We start from the raw sequence: 18,005 nt of genomic DNA, 5'->3' as shown, positions 1-18,005 counted from the left end.
CATTATGCCCCCTCTGAGTGCAGCTGTGATATTGTCACTGATTAGTAGTGCAAATCTTTCCCCCACCCCCAACCCCCTTACCTATGTTTTCCAAAACTCTGTTTTCTAAAATATCAAAACCCTGGGACATTAAGCATCCATTCCTGTCCCTCTCTCAACTAAGTCTCTGTAATGGGCACTACATCATAGTTCCATGTACTGATCCATGCTCTAAGTTCATCACCTTTACCCATAATGTTTGTAGCATCAAACTACACTCACTTCAAACGATCTGTCCCATCGTATCTATTACTTTGCTCCTGTCTGTTTTTACTGTCTTGACGTCTACCTTCTTCTGCATCCTTTCAGTTCTGACTTGGTGCTCTGGTTCCCATCCTCCTGCCAATCTATTTTAAACCCTCCCGAGTAGCACTAACGAACATCCCGGCAAGAATATTGGTTCTCCTCCAGTTTAGCTGCAACCTGTCCCTCTTATACATTTAACTCCTGCCCCAGAAGAGGTTCCAATGATCAAGAACCTGAAACCCTGACCCCTACACCAGTTCCTCAGCCACTCATTCATCAGGTCAAGTCAAGTCACTTTTTATTGTCATTTCGACCATAACTGCTGGTACAGTACATAGTAAAAACGAGACAATGTTTTTCAGGACCGTGGTGCTATATGAAACAATACAAAAACTACACTGAACTACGTGAAAACAACACAGAAAAAACTACACTAAGACTACAGACCTACCCAGGACTGCATAAAATGCACAAAACAGTGCAGGCAGTACAATAAATAATAAACAAGACAATAGGCACAGTAGAGGGCAGTAAGTTAGTGTCAGTCCAGGCTCTGGGTATTGAGGGCTTTGATAGCTTGGGGGAAGAAACTGTTACATAGTCTGGTTGTGAGAACCCGAATGCTCCGGTGCCTTTTCCCAGACGGCAGGAGGGAGAAGAGTTTGTATGAGGGGTGCGTAGGGTCTTTCATAATACTGTTTGCTTTGCGGATGCAGCAAGTACTATCATCCAGTTCCTGCCCTGACCAGCACAGTACAGACTATCTCTGTTCACTCAAGCATACAGTCTCTTCATTCGGTACAGCAGATTCAGCTGGGGGAAATGAACTGTCAACGTTTTTCGTTGAGACACTTCATCTGAATGATATATTTTAGGTCAAGATACCTCATCTGGACTAGCTCACTCCAGATGAAGGGCTTGACTATCTCAAAACACTAAGTATAATTTTCCTCCTAAGCCTTATGTGCTGAGGTCTTCTAGTATCTTGTTTGTTGATCCAACTCAACATGGGGACTTTTACTGGCTTAGCTTTGCAATCACAGCAAGACTTGCACACATAAAAATGCTGGAGGAACTCAGCAGGTCAGGCAGCATCTATGGAGAGGAATAAAAAGTTAACATCTTGGGCTAAGACCCTTTCGAGCATCCGCAAAATCTCTTGTGTTTGACACCTACACTCTAGGTCTTCGAGATCTTTACCTATTCCACACCAAGATATAAAACTTACAATTCCTTCTGTGATCACAATACCAAAATTGCTTGACATAACAACTCATATTCATTCATAGCATTTATAATCAGCTGTAGAATGGTCTTGTGTCTACACCTGGATCCAACGGCCAGGAACGTGATTCAGCAAAGCTTCATGGAGAGTGAAAGTCATGATGAGGGACAAAAGAAGTCGTGGTCATCCACTACAACCAAGGAAGACCCCAGTTGTTATGACTACTCGTGCCACTGAAGCCAAACTTCCCAAGCCAGGAGAGTGGAAATGCCCCAGTGCAATGTCTAATCCATTTTAAAAACTCTCCTGCACAGGTTTCCTTTCAATATTTCTAATGCAGAGAATTATTTTCACTGTGAAAATTATGCATTTGCACCCTGCGTGCAAATTCACATTTGGCAATCGTGACATCTCATCTGCAATAGCATTTTTGTTTTAAACTTACATATTTGATTCTCATATTGAGGTAAGAGAAAAGCCAGACTTTACATTCTCAATGCAACCATTAATGATATTGCCGATTTAGGTCCAAGATTGCTAAGAAAGGCTTATGGTCTGTAACTAAAGTAAAAGGTTTGCCCAATAGGGACTGATGAAATTTCTTCACTGCAGAGATTATTCCTAATATATCTTTCTCAATCTGACCACAGCTACTTTCAATCTTCATCACTGCACATGGTGGAACTTGAATTTTTTTTAATGTTACATATTACATGACTGGAAACAGTACCAAATCCATAATTCAGAGTGAAACAATAGGCTCACTCACTGAGCTTCCTTTAAATTGTATGTATTTGTTATTGTTTTGCTTCAATTCTATTTTTTATCATTCTTCATTAGCAAGGTTTGTCAAAAGTCCAGCTTAATACCATACAATGCTGAGGGAAAATCTAAGTCATGTAATGTTCTCAGTTGTCTGGCCTTCACATTTTCTTCCACTTTTTCTTTGTCTGGTTACAATCCATTTCATCCTTTCATCCAAGAAAAGTGACTTCTTCATGAACATACACTTCCTTCTTTTTATTGTGTTCATATAACCAATTGAACATTTATAATATTCAAAATGTATTCCCTTGGTACTTGCAGGTATTAGACAATAATTTGGATTGCATAGTCTGTGATCTATCCCTTGTAATATCTCCTTCACAGTGGCTTGTAAGATCTTTGATGTTTGACAGATCCGGTTTGTCACGTATGTCTGATGTTTAAGAATGTGTTTGCCTTAACCACAAATGTGACAGACTTAGTTTGATGAAAGCTTGTCAAACTTGGCTCCTGTCAGCTCTGCAAATAAATCCTGTGCAGCTGGCAATTGGTACCGCATGTCCTCAGCTTCTTGGTTTAATGTCATAGAACATAGATCAGTATGGTCCTCTGGTCCACGATGTTGTGCTGATCTTTATAAATTACTCCTTGATGAATCGAACCCTCCCCTCCCTACATAACCCATAACCTTCCATTTGGGGCAACCAGGTTAGCAGCATTTCCAATTAATGAGCTCCAGGGATGACTGTGCCTTGCACAGATGAGAGCAGCTTCTTTCATGACTCCTTAAATTATACACAGCTACTGTGGGCAACCACAAGTAACAGATGAGGAAATTTCCACGAATACACACACCTTTTGCACCAATGAAGATCAGTCTCTATGCCTTCAGATAGATTGGCAAGGTTCCAGTGGAGAACACTATTACACCATTGTATTTTCATGCAAAGCACAATTGTTATCCCCTACAATGCTTGGACATCACAAATGCTTTATAACTAACAAAGTGTTGATACTTGAGTCTTGTGTTGAAAGGTGTTAATGTTCCAACTGTTAGGGAGGAAAGAAAAACTGGAATTTACAGACTTGCTGGAGTTGCTAAGATTCAGGATATTATTGCTCTGAGTTTGAGATATTGTTCTCAAAAATAATATGTATGTAATTAGTTTTGCTACAACAAGTGTATGGGACATTGGAAAAAAGTTGAATTTCCCCATGGGGATGAATAAAGTATCTATCTATCTATCTATCTATCTATCTATCTAATTAGTGGTAGAGTTATATTACAGTTTGTATTGAAAAAAAAGATAGGCTACTTTTAAAAATCAATAAAAATGCTGCTTTAACCAGCTTTGACTCAGAGGTTTAAAAACAACTGTGCAGGAATGTCATTCATTAATGTCAATATTAATGCAGGCAGCTGTGTATTATTCATTAGAAGGTCCTTGTACCGTCTATTTTTTGAACATTATCTCAAGCATCTGTCAAGGGAGGTGTGCTGATGTTCTCCTGAGACCTCAGTGTGAGATTCAATTCTGAAAATCCGCTGCATTTGAGTTTTTCAACACGAGTCTCAGATGCTAAGAGTGCAGAGGTGTGAATGTTGCTCTATCAACTAATTGATGCTTCTACAGTTCCTTTTACAGTTCCTTTTCTAAGTACTTCGGCATTTCTGACGTGTGTTGTTGGACACTGTTGTTTTTCAATGATATGATCTCCCTGTGTGTTTTGTATTTTATTCCAGTTAATTTATTTTAACGAGGATATATCCACATGCATGGTGCACTTTGAGCTGTGCTGATGGGTTCTGGTTGGCGCATAAAATGCTGAAAAATATTAGAAGCGCGACTTCGATTTCCCTATTATTGATGACACCTACTTAGTACAAAAGGTTTAGATGGGGCAGTATTTGTTAGATGTGTCCAGGAAGGATCCTGACAGGCTGACTAGAGGAAAGTATCTGGTACTAGGCAATGAATATCTCCGGGTGACAGACTTCTCTGTGGAAAAGTATTTTGGAGATAGTGACCACAAGTCCCTGACCTTCAGCATAGTCATGGACAAGGATAGGACCAGATGATGTGGGAAAGTATTTAATTGGGGGAGGATTAATTACGGTGCGCAAACTGGGAAGCATAAATTGGGAACAGATGTTCTCAGGAAAATGCACAATGGAAACATGGACTTGGGGTTCTGGATAGATTTCTCCCACTGAGGTAGGGAAAGGGTGAAGGAACCATGGTTGACAAGAGAGATGGAACATTTAGTCAAGGGAATTGAGGAAGCATACTTAAGGTTTAGGAAGCCAAAACCAGGCAGAGCTCTTGAGAATTGCAAGGTAACCAGGAAGGAGCTTAAAAAGGAAATTAGGAGAGCTAGAAAGGGACATGAGAAGGCCTTCATGAATAGGAGTAAGGAAAACCTGAAAGCATACATGAAGAACAGCACGATGACAAGAGTGAGGGTAGGATTGTTTGGGGTTAAAGGAGAAACGTGTCTGGAGGTTGAGGAGGTAGGGGAGGTCCTTAGACAAAGGAGAATCAGTTGATGTTGTGTACCGGTACTTGGATTTTTAGAAGGCCACAATGAGGCTACTTAACAAGCTACAAGCCCGTGGTATTATGTACAGGAATAAAGCAGTGACCAATTGGCAGGAGGCAAAGCTTGGAAATAATGGGAGCTTTTTCTGGTTGACTGCTGGTGACAAGTGATGTTCCACAGGGGTCTGTGTGGGACCAATAATTTTTACATTATATGTCAATAATTCAGAAGATGGAATTGATGGCTTTGTTGCAAAGTTTGCAGTCAATATGAAGATAGGTGAGGGCAGGTAGTTTTGAGGAAGTAGAGAGGCTACAGATTAATTTAGATAGATTAGGAAAATGGGTAAAGAAATGTCATCTGGAATACAGTGTTGGGAAGTGTATGGTCATGTACTTTGGTAGAAGAAATGAAAGGGTTGACTATTTTCTAAATGGAGAGAAAATTCAAAAAACGGAGGTGCAAAGGGAGTTGGGAGTCCTTGTGCAGGATTCCCTAAAGGTTAATTTACAGGTTGAGTCTGTGCTGAGGAAGGCAAATGTGGTGTTAACATTCATTTCAAGAGGACGAGAATATAAAAGCAAGGATGTAATGTTGAGACTTTATAGAGCACTGGTGAGGCCTCACTTGGAGTTTTGTGAGCAATTTTGGGCTCCTTATCTTTGAAAGGATGTGCTGAAACTGGTTCAAAGATGGTTCACAAAAATGATTCCAGGATTGAATGGCTTGTCATATGAAGAGCGTTTGATGGTTCTGGGCCTATATTTGCTGGAATTGGGAAGAATGAGGGAAGAATGGGAAGATTGAGACCTATCGAATGGTGAAAGGCCTTGATAGCGTGAATGTGGGGAGGATGTTTCCTATGGTGGGAGAGTCTAAGATCAGAGGACACAGCCTCAGAATAGAGGGGCATCATTCTAGAATGGAGTTGAGGAGTAATTTCTTCAGCCAGAGAGTGGTGAATCTGTGGAGGCCAAGTCTTTATGTTTATTTAAGGTAGAGGTTGATAGATTCTTGATTGGTCAGGGCATGCAGGGATGTGGGGAGAAGGCAGGAGATGGGGGCTGAGAGGAAAATTGGATCCGCCATGATGAAATCGTGGATCATACTCGATAGGCCAAATAGCCTAATTCTGCTCCTATATCTTATGGTCTTAATAAATGTTTTGCTTTAGTGCTCACTAGTGAACGACTACAAGGTATAGGAGCAGAATTAGGCCATTTTGCCTATCGAGTATGCTCCACAAAAGGACCTTAATAAATCTGAGGTCAGCATAGAATAGGCTAATGTACTGGAATGTGTCGAGGTTAAGAAAGAGACAGTGTTGGCACTTCTGAAAAACATGAGGATGGATAAGTCACAGGGGCTGGATAAGTTAAGTATGGGTTACTTCAGGAAGTGAGGGAAGAGATTTCTGGGGCATTGACAATGATATTTGTGTCCTTCTTGGCCACAGGAGTGGTAACTGAGGATGGCAAATATGTTCCATTGTTCAGTAGGAACAATCTTGGGTATTATAGACTAGTGAGTCTTACGTCAGTGGTGGACAAAATAATGGAAAAGGATTCCTAGGGATAGGATTTACAAGCATTTGGAGAAGCAGTGTTATTAGGGATTGTCAACTTGGCTTTGTGAGGGCAGGCCTTGCTTCACAAGCCTAACTCAGTTTTCAAAGACATACCAAAGCAATTTGGTGAATAAAGGTAGAGTAGTGATGTGGTGTATATGGATTTTAGTAAGGCATTTGACAAGGTAGTCACATCCAAAGAGTCATGAGGCATGGATTCCATGAAGACTTGTTTGTGTGGATTTGGAATTGGCTTGCCCACAGAAGGCAAAGGGTGGTAATAGATGGAGAGCTTCTGCCTGGAGGTCGGTGACTGGTGGTATTCTGCAGGTATATGTTCTGGGGCCCCTGCTCTTTGTGATTTTTATAAATGATTTGGATCAGGAAGTGGAGGGGTACTGTAGCAAGTTTGCAGATGATATGAAAGTTGGAGGTATTGTGGATAGTATAGATGGTTGTCCTAGGTTACCACAGGATATAGACAGAATGAAGAATTGGGCACAGAAGTAGCAAATAGAGTTCGATCCAGAAAAGTGTGAGGCATTGCACTTTGAAAGATTAAACTTGAAGGCGGAGTACAAGACCATTAGCAGGATTCATAACACTGAAAGAACAAAAGGATCTTGTGGTCCACATCTATAGATCCCACAAAGTTGTTGCAGAAGATGATATGGTGGCTAGGAAGGCGTGTTGAGTGTTGGCCTTAGTTGTGAGGTTATGTTGCAGCTCTATATTGCTCTGGTTAGATCACACTGGGACTATTGTGTTCCTATCTGGTTGTCTCATTGTAGGAAGCTTTATAGGAGATTTACTAGGATGCTACCTAGATTAGAGGACGTCTTATGCGGAAAAGTTGAGGGAGATAGGGCTTTCCTCTTTAGAGCAATGGAGAATGAGATGGGACTTGATAGAGTTGTGTCAGATTATGACAGGCATAGAATGGACAGCCAGTGCCTTTTTCCCAGAGCAGCAATGGCCAACGCCAGAAGTCATGTGTTTCTGGTGAGTGGAGGAAAGTTTAGGGGAGATGCCAGACAACGCTGTGAATGTTTAGAATTAACTGCCAGGGTGGTGGTAGAGGTTGATATATCAGGGGCATTTAAGAGACTCTTAGTTAGGCACATGGATGTAAGAAAAATAGATGGTTATGGGCTGTGTAGGAAAGAATGGTTAGATTGATCATGAAGTATGTTTATATAGGTCAGCATAATGCAGTGGGCTGAAGGATCAAAACTGTGCTGTACTGTTCTATGTTCTATAAGTTTGGATTGCAATTCAAGTATTTGCAGTAATTGTATGTGGTAAACTAGGTTTTGGCCCAAGCAGCTTAGGCACTTGCCTGATCATTGGTTCTTTAGGTTCTAGACCTTGTTGCATCCACACAAAGTGTACATGGTCTAGAATCCTCTCCCACAAGGAGAGAACGGAAAATAATTGGTGAGGTCAGTCAAGCACACATGCTCAGTGTGAAATGCTCTTATCTCAGATATGACACAGCTGCTTCCAGCTTAACTCACTGCTCCATTAATTTAACATTTCAATTTCCCTGCTGTGGATTCACATCAGCTCAGATTGTCTTCCTACCGCCCAATTTCACACATGAGTCTTCACCATCAGAAAATAACTAAACAAATTTCATTCCCAACAAGAAGACTGCCAGCAAGGGATTATTTGAACTGGCACGTTCTGAGGTGCTAAATGGAGACCTTGTTCCTTTCTGGGCATAGACACTATTAATTTGTGTTCAGCATAAAAAGACAGTTTTAAAAACCTTAAGCATGCTTGTACATTGAGTAAGGTCAATAACATGCTGAAGGTTTAATGCCAGCCCATTGGACCTTTTTTTTTTCCTGAATTCACTCGAAGTATCCAGCCTTTTAGTTCACCACTGGTTGCGACTGACTTATGGGTTGCAGCCCTCCTTGTTCAAATGGGTGGTCAGCCTGGATGAAAAAAGGTGATAGTATCTGGTTAGTTTCTTTTTATTTTACCTAATTTATGTAAGTTACCAGCCTGCAGAAAGGAATGTGGATCTTTTTTCACAAGCCTGAATTTGCATTTTCCAGCATTGGGCCTCCTCTTCTGGGGCTTCTGAACTTGAGCTGCTCCTGCAGGGGATACTTCTGAGGAGAGTTTATCTCTGGAGCAGTCTGCTACACCTCCCGCTGGGTTAGTTGGCATCAGGAAAGGCTTGTCACCATGGTCAGTCTCAGGTGAATTTGCCAGGCCTAGAAAATGGTTGACAGCATCTTTATCGCTTTGTCAATTAGTACCACACAAGGCATGCCATCTGTGATCAGTGTGCTTCCAATGAACTCCCTGTCTAACAGTTGGTCGCATCCTTTAATGATGCCCAGCAGAATGTCTGCTGAAGCAGCAGGAGCCTTCACATGCCATGTGTGTCAAAGTGAGGCCTTTGCCCAGCTGTATTCCATTGGATTCCCTTCTCTCCAAACAAACCTTCTCTATGAATAAACTTAAGCCATAGAAATAGAGTCTTCAAACTTTCTAATGCATTATTTCAAGTGACATAAATAACATAACAAACATAAGAAATAAGAGGCCCATCAAGCCTGCTCTGCCATACAATATCAGGTATGTTTTTTATGTTTTCTAATATCAGGTCTCCGGTCTAACTACCTGCCTTTTCCCCACAATCTTTCATTCCCCTGCTATGCAAAAGATCTATCTAACGGTGTCTTTAATATATTTAACAAGGCACTCCTTCTCTGGGCAGAGAATTCCACGGATTCACTAGTCTCTGGGAAAAGAGGTTCCTCCCTACCTCAGTAGGGTAGGCCTTTAAAGTGGCTGTCCCAGTAACAAGTCTACCTGAGGTTCTGTTCCTGCCCAGGTTTCACTTGTATGCTGTGGCTTCAGTATCCATTATTGTTTGGGGCTAAGCAAGCATAACAACACTTTTTTACTGCCTTTGCAAGCACTAATGGCATCCAGACTATTTTGTGAGTTTCGGACTCCAGCCCCAGGTCTGTCCTGGAGTTTCAATAAAGAGTGATCAGCTGGTAAAAAAAAATTCCAGATCTTTATCATATCACAGAACTGTTGTTCTACAATGGCTAAGTGAGAAATGTGCTAATATTCTAAACGTTTCCTCCTGGAACTTCCCCCATAACAACATGTTTGATTTTTGAGGGAATTACACATATAAATCTGCCTCTCAGCATTACACTATCAGTAGTTTAAATTTATAAAACATTTTTACTATAGCAAAACATTCCAAGAACTATTATTAAAAAAGCAATAGGATAGATGTCTAAATCCATGGATAAAAGTCGCAAGTTTTAAAGCTCAGCTTAAAAGAGGAGTGCAATGTAAAATGAGGGAGAGATTGCTGGGGAGGAGGAATGGAGGAATCCTTGAAGTCACACTTTGGCATTGAAGATGTGTGCACAACACTAGAGGAACATTGGCATATTAGACATTTATAGTGTTAGAGAGGCTTAGAGTTGGGAAGGAGGCTTGAAATTATTCATTGCAAAGCATTGCTTAACAAGCAACAAACACAAGAGTAATGGATGATTGAGACTTTGTGCAAGTTAGGACATGGGCTGCAACGTTCCAAATGAGCTTAAGCTTATGATGCTTGGAAGAGGGAGCTCCATTCTCCATGCCTTTTATAGTTAAAGAACTGCATTGCAGTTTCCAGTTTCCAGTTCCATTTGGTATTTTTCTGCTTTCCTGACTTCCTGCCAAAACATTTGTGGGACACAACTTCCCGTTACATCATTGCATAGCCAATAACATTAATCTCCTACAGACTAACCTAGATCTTTCTTACATTAATATTTCCTATTGGATTTTGTTCAAATGATTTTAACCGAATGACCTTGACCTCGTTGGAGAAACCATTTGGAGGTTTTACTAAGCTCAGCTGTGTAAAGAGCATAGAAGTCATTTACCTGGAGTGTGTCAGCGGCACTTATTATTTTAACTGAGAGCATTTATTCAACTCCCACATACAGGGAGGCTGACTAACCAGAATCAGCTAGTTTCACATTTGTCAGTATTAATCATTATTCAAATGTTAAGATGCTGCTCAAAATGTTTTTAAAAAACCAGAAGAAATTTGCAATTATTAATTGTTCTCTCCTCATTTTGATATTTGATAGCTGAGCGAATGATATTTGGAATCGCCACTTCCACAAGACACGACTATTTTGTGACATGGCAGTACGATGAAGGCAGTAACTTATTACTGCTTTGCCATGTACCTCTCAGAAGGGTTTCAGACTTGGGAGGATTTTGGCAGAGTTGCAACCTGTGCAATATCAGCTGATCAGCGAGTGTGTTATCACTGATGGCCTTTTGCTGACCTGCGATCCCTGAGTCATTCTGCATGTGCAATCAGGTTTATTATCACCAAAATGTTTCACAAAATTTGTTGTTTTTTAGTAGCAGTATACTGAAATGCATTTAAAAATTGCTATAAATTACAAAAAGAAATATTAAAAATAAATAAGTAGTGCAAAAAATGAGGTAGTGTTCATGTTCCATTCACAAATCTGATGGCGGTGAGGAAGGAGGTGTTCCTAAAATGTTGAGTGTGCATCTTGAGACTCTTCTACCTCCTCCCTGGTGGTAGTATTGAGAAGGGGGCACGTCCTGGATGGTGAGATTCTTAATGATGGATGCCACCTTCTTGAGTAAAATTCACTGGGAGAATAGTAGAACTAATATCAGTCCAATATCCCCAGTATCGAGGCCCTATTACATTCAGTCAGCTACATCATGCAGACCACATTATACATTCCCAACCGTAGATTCCAGAGACAGACACTGTTCTGAGCTCTGCAGACACAAGCGACTGCAGCTGGTGAAACCTGGAACAACAATCAATCTGCTGGTAGAACTCAGCAAGTTGAGCAGTATCTGTGGGAGGGAATTGGTAGCATATTGGTAGCATATGCCCATGTAAGTGGCCGAAGGAACAATAATTTTGACCTATTAGGTGTAATCTAGTTGCCTATTCAAAGTGTTAAACTAGCTAAGACTCGAGACAACATATTGTGTACTAACTTCTAGTTGCCATGCATGCACTGTTTAGATTCGTTTTGGAGAGATCAAAAGAATCATGGTACTGTAACAAGTAAAAATGGCATACAGCTGTTTTCATCTTAGTCGAAATGAATAGCAAAGGAGAAATATATCTTGGTGATTTTAATATTTCTGACATCTCTTCAGACTAAACAGTATGGCAGAGTCAATATATAAGCACATTGGAAATTTGGTGTCTGGTTCAAGAACCTTTTATGAAGTAAATTAGTTAATTCCTGCACTAATCACAGCCGGTGCTTGGTGGTGGAAGGAGTGTGAAGAAATCTTTCATCCCAATGACGTGGGGTAGGTTTGACACATCAGTTGGTTTTCCTCTTCTCATTTAGTTTAATTCATTCATAAGCTGAATCTTGTGGATGGTGAAAATATTCAACAATTCAGGCAGCATCCATGAGGAGAGAAACAAAGGTAATGTATCTAGTTATTGTGATGAATAGTCAACAGATTTTTGTTCCACCAATACCATCTATCCAGTTGAGTGTTTCCAATGTTTTCTGTTTTAATTTCCTATGGACATGGGTGGAGTAAAATCAAAATCCATTTACTCTCACTGATGTATTTGTGAAATGTGTTGTTTTGCAGCAACAGGACAGTGCAAGGCGTTAAAATTACTATAAGTTACAAAAATAGTGCAAAAAACAAATCATGAGGCATTGTTTTTGGGTTGAAGGACCATTCGGTTGATGGAGAGGCAGAAGTTGTTCTTAAAACATTGTGGGTGGATCTTCAGGCTCCTGTACTGTCCAATGGCAGTAACATGATGAGGGCATGTCCCTCTTACTCTGCTTTCTGAGGTGAAAGGTCAGCCAAACAGCTGTGATCTTCAGATGGACCACTGACGTCTCTCAAAAATTGTACTTTTCTGGATGTATAGATAAGAGATGTTTACTATGAATGGATATTCTTCTGTACATTACATGCCAACAGATTCAGCATTATTTTCAAAGTTCACATTGAAAATCACTCATTGATGAAAATATCAGTATTACAGAGTCGTTTTCCCTTTTACCCCCTAATTTTGATGTAGCTGGCATTGAGTGAAAGCCTATCCATTAGCCAGACTCGTAATTTAAAAAATGTAAGTTGTCATTATCAAAAACATTCTTATTTCTAAAATTTTCAACTGGTTTCTCTCTCTGAATTTGCAGACAGCAACTTTATCCTTGCAAATGCTCAAGTGTACCGAGGCTTTCCTATTGTCTACTGCTCGGATGGATTCTGCGATCTCACTGGCTACGCCCGTACAGAAGTCATGCAGAAGAATTGTGGATGCCGGTTCCTTCATGGAGCAGAGACCAGTGCCCAGCTTTCCATTCAGATCGAGAAAGCACTCGACAGCAAGCAAGAGTTTCAAGGAGAAGTGCAGTTCTACAAGAAATCTGGTAGGATGCTGAAGGACACTGTGTGCTTATATGGACGTAGTCTACATCCTGTGATAGAAACATTCCATAATTTGGTTACTCACTAAAATGGTTGTTGGATGGTGAATACACATCTGTAAATTATAACTTAGAATTATGCGCAATGCAAAGAAACATCCTATTTTCACTTCATGTGTGTCCATAAGCTATAAATATGCAATGCGAAATGTGGTCGCGATCTAAATACTGTTCTTTAACGACAGACCCTGCCGATTTAAGCTGGACAACATTCTTTATATCTGTCTTGAGCTAAAGTCTTTTCACTTTACTAAAGATGACCAGTCCAATCTATTGTGTTCTTTCAAAGAAAAGAAGGTCCCACTTTGGTATATTAACATTCATAACAAGGCTTTGCTGCCAGTGGCATACTTTTTGGAGTTCAATCACTGTTCCGTTGTGGGAAATGCAGCAACCAATCTGAAAAGAGTGAGTTATCACAAACAATGTGGTGTTATCACCAGACAATTTGCATTGCTGCTGTTAATTGAGAGATGAGCATTGATTATGAACTCTGGTTCCAAACTCCCTGCCCTTCAGGACAGTGTTGTGGAATCTTTAGATCCATCTGAGAGAGCAAACAAAGCCTTAGTTTATTGTCACAACTAAAAAGACAGCTCCCCTGAGAGAGAGGCATTTAGTTATCAGATATTTTTATGCTCAACCCTCTGGAGTAGATCCATTAACCTGACTTGGAGATAACCAGCATACCAGTAAGCAAGCTGGGAATACACTATATAATTCATTCTTGCTCACTTGTGCAGATCATACAAAGTAAATGTAGGGTTTCAACCCAAAGCATCAACAGTTCCTACAGATGTTGCTCGACCTGCTGAGTTCCTCCAGCAGATTGGTTGTTGCTAATGCAGAGTAGAAGTGACTGAGGATAATAATCCTTTTCCAAAATTTGGTTCCATTGGCTTTATAGCAAGTGAATTTATGAAGCAGAGTACAAATGCTCCTCTGTTGTGCATTTAAGGGAAGCAATCAGTGCCAAGTTTCTGCTGACTTGAGGTTCATGCCTGGTTGGTAATATTAATTGTGCTTTATAATAGCATCAGCATATTGTACTCTGCCTTTGAGATTCATTCTGAGGAAGTGCTGCCAAGCAATAATTTTTCATCTTCTGTTTCTTTGAAAAAAATTATGTAGTTTCAACTTCCCTACAAACTTCAAACCCCTTTGCAGGAAATACAAATTCAGCCTTACAAAGTTGTCAGGTAACTTCAACTGAGTATCTTCTCTAAGTGCTAATTAAGTGAAAATAATAACCTTATCACTCTGAGATAATCCTAAAACCTTTGCATGCAAGTGAAGTATTCTGAGTTGGAGTGACCAAAACTATCTGATGCATCTATTCAAAACTGACCCCAGTCTCAGCATCTGTGGCCTTCCAACAGTTCTGTGCCCTCCAGGCACCTTTCCTTCTGTGTCTCAAATATAACAAACAAAGCAGTCCCATTCTCTGACAAATATGACATAGAAAATCAATTAAATACATAATGATTCTGCTGAATAATTATACTGATTTCAGTGCTCAATTCTTCTATCCATTTTAATCAAGGTTGGCAAGAATCCAACACAAAAGTACAAATGGGATTACAATCGGAGTTCTATGAAAGAACAAATCAGGCAGTTTAAATTAAAGCAAAATCTAACAACATCTCTTATATGCCTCACCACTCTGTGCTGCACAACAATCCTTATCCTTTCAATAAAGATAGGGGAATGCCAGACATCTAAATTTCTTCATTTGAGGGATCCAAGAACCTTTTATCCTTGAGTTTGGCAGTTGCATTTTGATAATGAGGCCATCAATACCTTGTGTAAAAGGATGTGGAGAGCATTCTGGCTTCAGCTGACATGGCAAGTAACATTGCTGCCATGCAGCAGGTAGATAACAGTCATTTCCAACAAGACAAGCTCTAACCATCTCCACAGCATTTGATATTGTATAGTAGCAACAATGGTTAAGGTATTTGTCCAACATCTAGTGGCCTAAGCCATTGATCCAGGAACATGATTTGAATTTCTCTGTTGATTTTAAATGAATGTAACTGAATAAATAAAGCTGGTGGTATCATGGTTGGTAACTATGAAACTAATGGTTTGAAGTAAAAATCCATTTTGCACTTCAAATATCCTTCAGAGAAGAATATCTTTTATCTTTTCTTGATCTAACTTATATGTGACTCCAGACTCACCAATACATTTGGCTTTTAAGTGCTTTAATTTTAGGTCAACTACTAATCGGCCATCTTTGCCAGTAAAAGCCTCAATCCATAAAAGATTGTTATTGCTGAATCACCTACCATTAATATCCTGGGGGTCACCCTTGACCAGAAATTACAGAGGCCAGAGCAGGTGAACGGCTCAATATCCTGTGGCAAAGTTCTGGTTGCCTCTTTATAGAAAGGATGTGGAAGCTATAGAGAAGATATAGAGGAGATTTACTAGGATGCTGCCAGGATTAGAGAACATGACTTTTGAGGAAAGGCTGAGCAAACTAAGGCTTTTCTCTTTGGAGTGAAGGAGGATGAGAGGTGACTTGATAGATGATAAGAGGCATAGATAGAGTACCTTGTTTCCATGGTAGAAATGGCTAATATGAGAGAACATAATTCTAAGGTGATTGGAGAAAAGTAAAGGCAAAATGTCAGAGGTAGGTTGTTTACACAGAGAGTGGTGAGTTCATGGGACGGGCTGCCAGGGTTGGTGGTAGAGGCAGATACATTAAGGGCATTTAAGAGGCTCATAGATTGGCGTATGGATGAAAGAAAAATGCAGGGCTTTGTGGGAAGGAAGGGTTAGACTGATCTTGGAGTAGGTTAAAAGGTCAGCACAAAATCATAGGCTGAAGGGGCCTGTATTGTGTTGCACTGTTCTCTGCCCTCAAAACCATTCCACCATTCCCAAATCACAATTCAGGAGTGTGGTGGAATCCACTTACAAGGATAATTGCAGTGACTCTTAAGTAGCTCAATACTATCCAAGGCTCGTTCCACACGGAACCACTCTCTGAAAAGATCCCCCTCAAATTTTCCTTAAATATTGTACTTTTCACCTTAAACCTCTCGTTCTAGCCTCACCCAACATGAGGGGAAGAAGCCTGCATGTATTCACCCTACCTATACCCCTCATAATTTTGTATACCTCTGTCAAATCTCCCTTAATTACCCTATGCTCTAGGGATTAAAGTCCTAACCTATTCAAACTTCCCCCAAGAAACTCAGTCATCTGAAGATAAAAGTTCACCTTGTTTTGAAGGTATATTTGCCATTATTCAGTGACAGGTACTGCTACAGTAGAGTGCCAAATTATTTGTAAGGTAGAATTTCCTTCCAACAGAGGCAAAGTAAACAATCACTCTACTGTGGGCTCATCATTTGGAAATTCAACAGCGCCTGAGGCCCGATGCCTCAAGCAGTACAAGGTCAGTGTTACACCTATGAAGGACTTCCCTTTACACACTGCATCAGAGCAGAATGTGTAGAGCATGTCAGTTAAACCTAGAGCTGAGTCTGGACTAATGTCAGAGATGTGCAGAGGGTGACAGGGTCATAGATTGGAATGAGCGAGAGTCCGAGCTGGGGTTTTTACTGCTGAAGGTTAATGCTGCGGAAATGGAATACAGAAACTGCTGGTAATTAGGTGACTATACTGTATTTGTAGATGATGCACACTACAGTTTCAATGTTCTGGTGGTGAAGTGAATGAATATTTAGGATGATGAACTGGGTGCAAATCGACTGAGCTGCTTTGCCTTGGATAAAGATTGTAAGCACTGGGCGTTGGATAGGTTGGTATGATGTGCAGGGAATAAGAGAGAGAAGGAAAGTTGAAGGAGAACAGCAGATAACTTCAGGATGACTCACTTGGGGCTGGTTCCCGGCAGCAGCACAGAATCTGCTTGTAGAATTTGCACATCATAGATTGAGCATTAACACCTAAAGAAAAACATTCCTCACAGTTATTGCTGAAAGTCATAATTCCAAGCCCCCAGTGAGGTGTATAAGACTCTGAAACACCACTTTGTTGGTTACAGCTACACTACACACATGTAGAAAGAGCTTAACACATTGATTGGCAATAAGGGTTCTAGCATAGCAGAACAACACTTAAATGACTAAATCTAGCCAACTGCAAATCATTTAAATATTTTTTTCCCTTAAAAAATAAACATGTCATTCGGAAAATGTAAGAAAGAGATTTATGCATGGAGAATTTATGCTTAAAAGTTTTATTCTTAATATCAGATACTCAATTTTTTAAAGCTGACTTAAATTGCCTCTTCATAAAAGAACACTAGCATTTTTTAAATGCAGAAAATAATCACAAAGACCTAGCAATTCAGTCACTTTCTGCTTGTGTTTCAATGCTCTACATTTGAAAATCATTTATTTTTGGAGTGGAGCTCAATTGTAACCATTTCAACTTGAACAGCATCACATTTAGAAGCTTGGAAGCCATTTCCGATATTCTGAGATTTATGTGATTATTGGACTGTGAATTGGCGTCCTTCAGTTTTTTGCTGTTTTCGGGTCGAGGATAGTTGTTGTCACTGTTTTTTTATCTGTGGGTGAGGGGGTCAGGGATTGTTACTGTTGCTTTCTGCAGGGGAGGGTGTCAGGGATTGTTATTGTCTCTGTTTCTTTCTATGAGCAAAGTGGTTTTGTTTCCTTTCTGTTTGGTGCCGTGGGGCGGGGGGGGGGGGGGTGTTGATGTCTCTTCTTTCATCAACTCCAGTGGTCTTTCTGGAAATCATGGCAATCTGGAGAAGACAAATATCAGAGCTATGTTGAACATGCATACTTTGACAATAAAATGAACAATTGAACCTTTGGTGGGGTCCTTCCAGTCAGGATTCATTCCTACACACCTGGTACCACTCCAGCATATGAATTGTGTGGGATGAATTCGTTTCCCGTGCCTTTGGAACCTTGCTATGGAATTCTGGTCAAGCTGACTTGAGGGTAACAATCATTGGACAGCTAGGTCTTCATAACATACCACTGGATTAAATCCCCTCTGAGTTAGCTGCATTTTAGCTTTATTTCACATGTATTTGATACTGTATGTACTTTGAAACATTGGAACATACTTCTCGACCGACACAGTCAGAGGATTG

The 18,005-nt window shown here is 40.3% G+C and overlaps 1 protein-coding gene across 2 annotated transcripts in view; it reads left to right on the top strand.

Moving 5' to 3' along the window:
* The window catches only part of kcnh4b (potassium voltage-gated channel, subfamily H (eag-related), member 4b), a 219,771-nt gene that overhangs the window by 72,771 nt on the left and 128,995 nt on the right, over positions 1 to 18,005 (top strand). For both annotated transcript variants that reach the window (XM_073071489.1, XM_073071488.1), the window contains exon 2: positions 12,608 to 12,841. In XM_073071489.1, coding sequence (XP_072927590.1) covers positions 12,608 to 12,841 — 234 coding nt within the window. The remainder of the gene's footprint in view (positions 1 to 12,607; positions 12,842 to 18,005) is intronic.

Source organism: Hemitrygon akajei, chromosome 18, assembly GCF_048418815.1.
Source record: "Hemitrygon akajei chromosome 18, sHemAka1.3, whole genome shotgun sequence".
Classification (NCBI taxonomy): Eukaryota; Metazoa; Chordata; class Chondrichthyes; order Myliobatiformes; family Dasyatidae; genus Hemitrygon; species Hemitrygon akajei.
The sequence above is the reverse complement of the archived record's forward strand: the minus strand, read 5'-3'. Positions and strand labels throughout refer to the sequence as shown.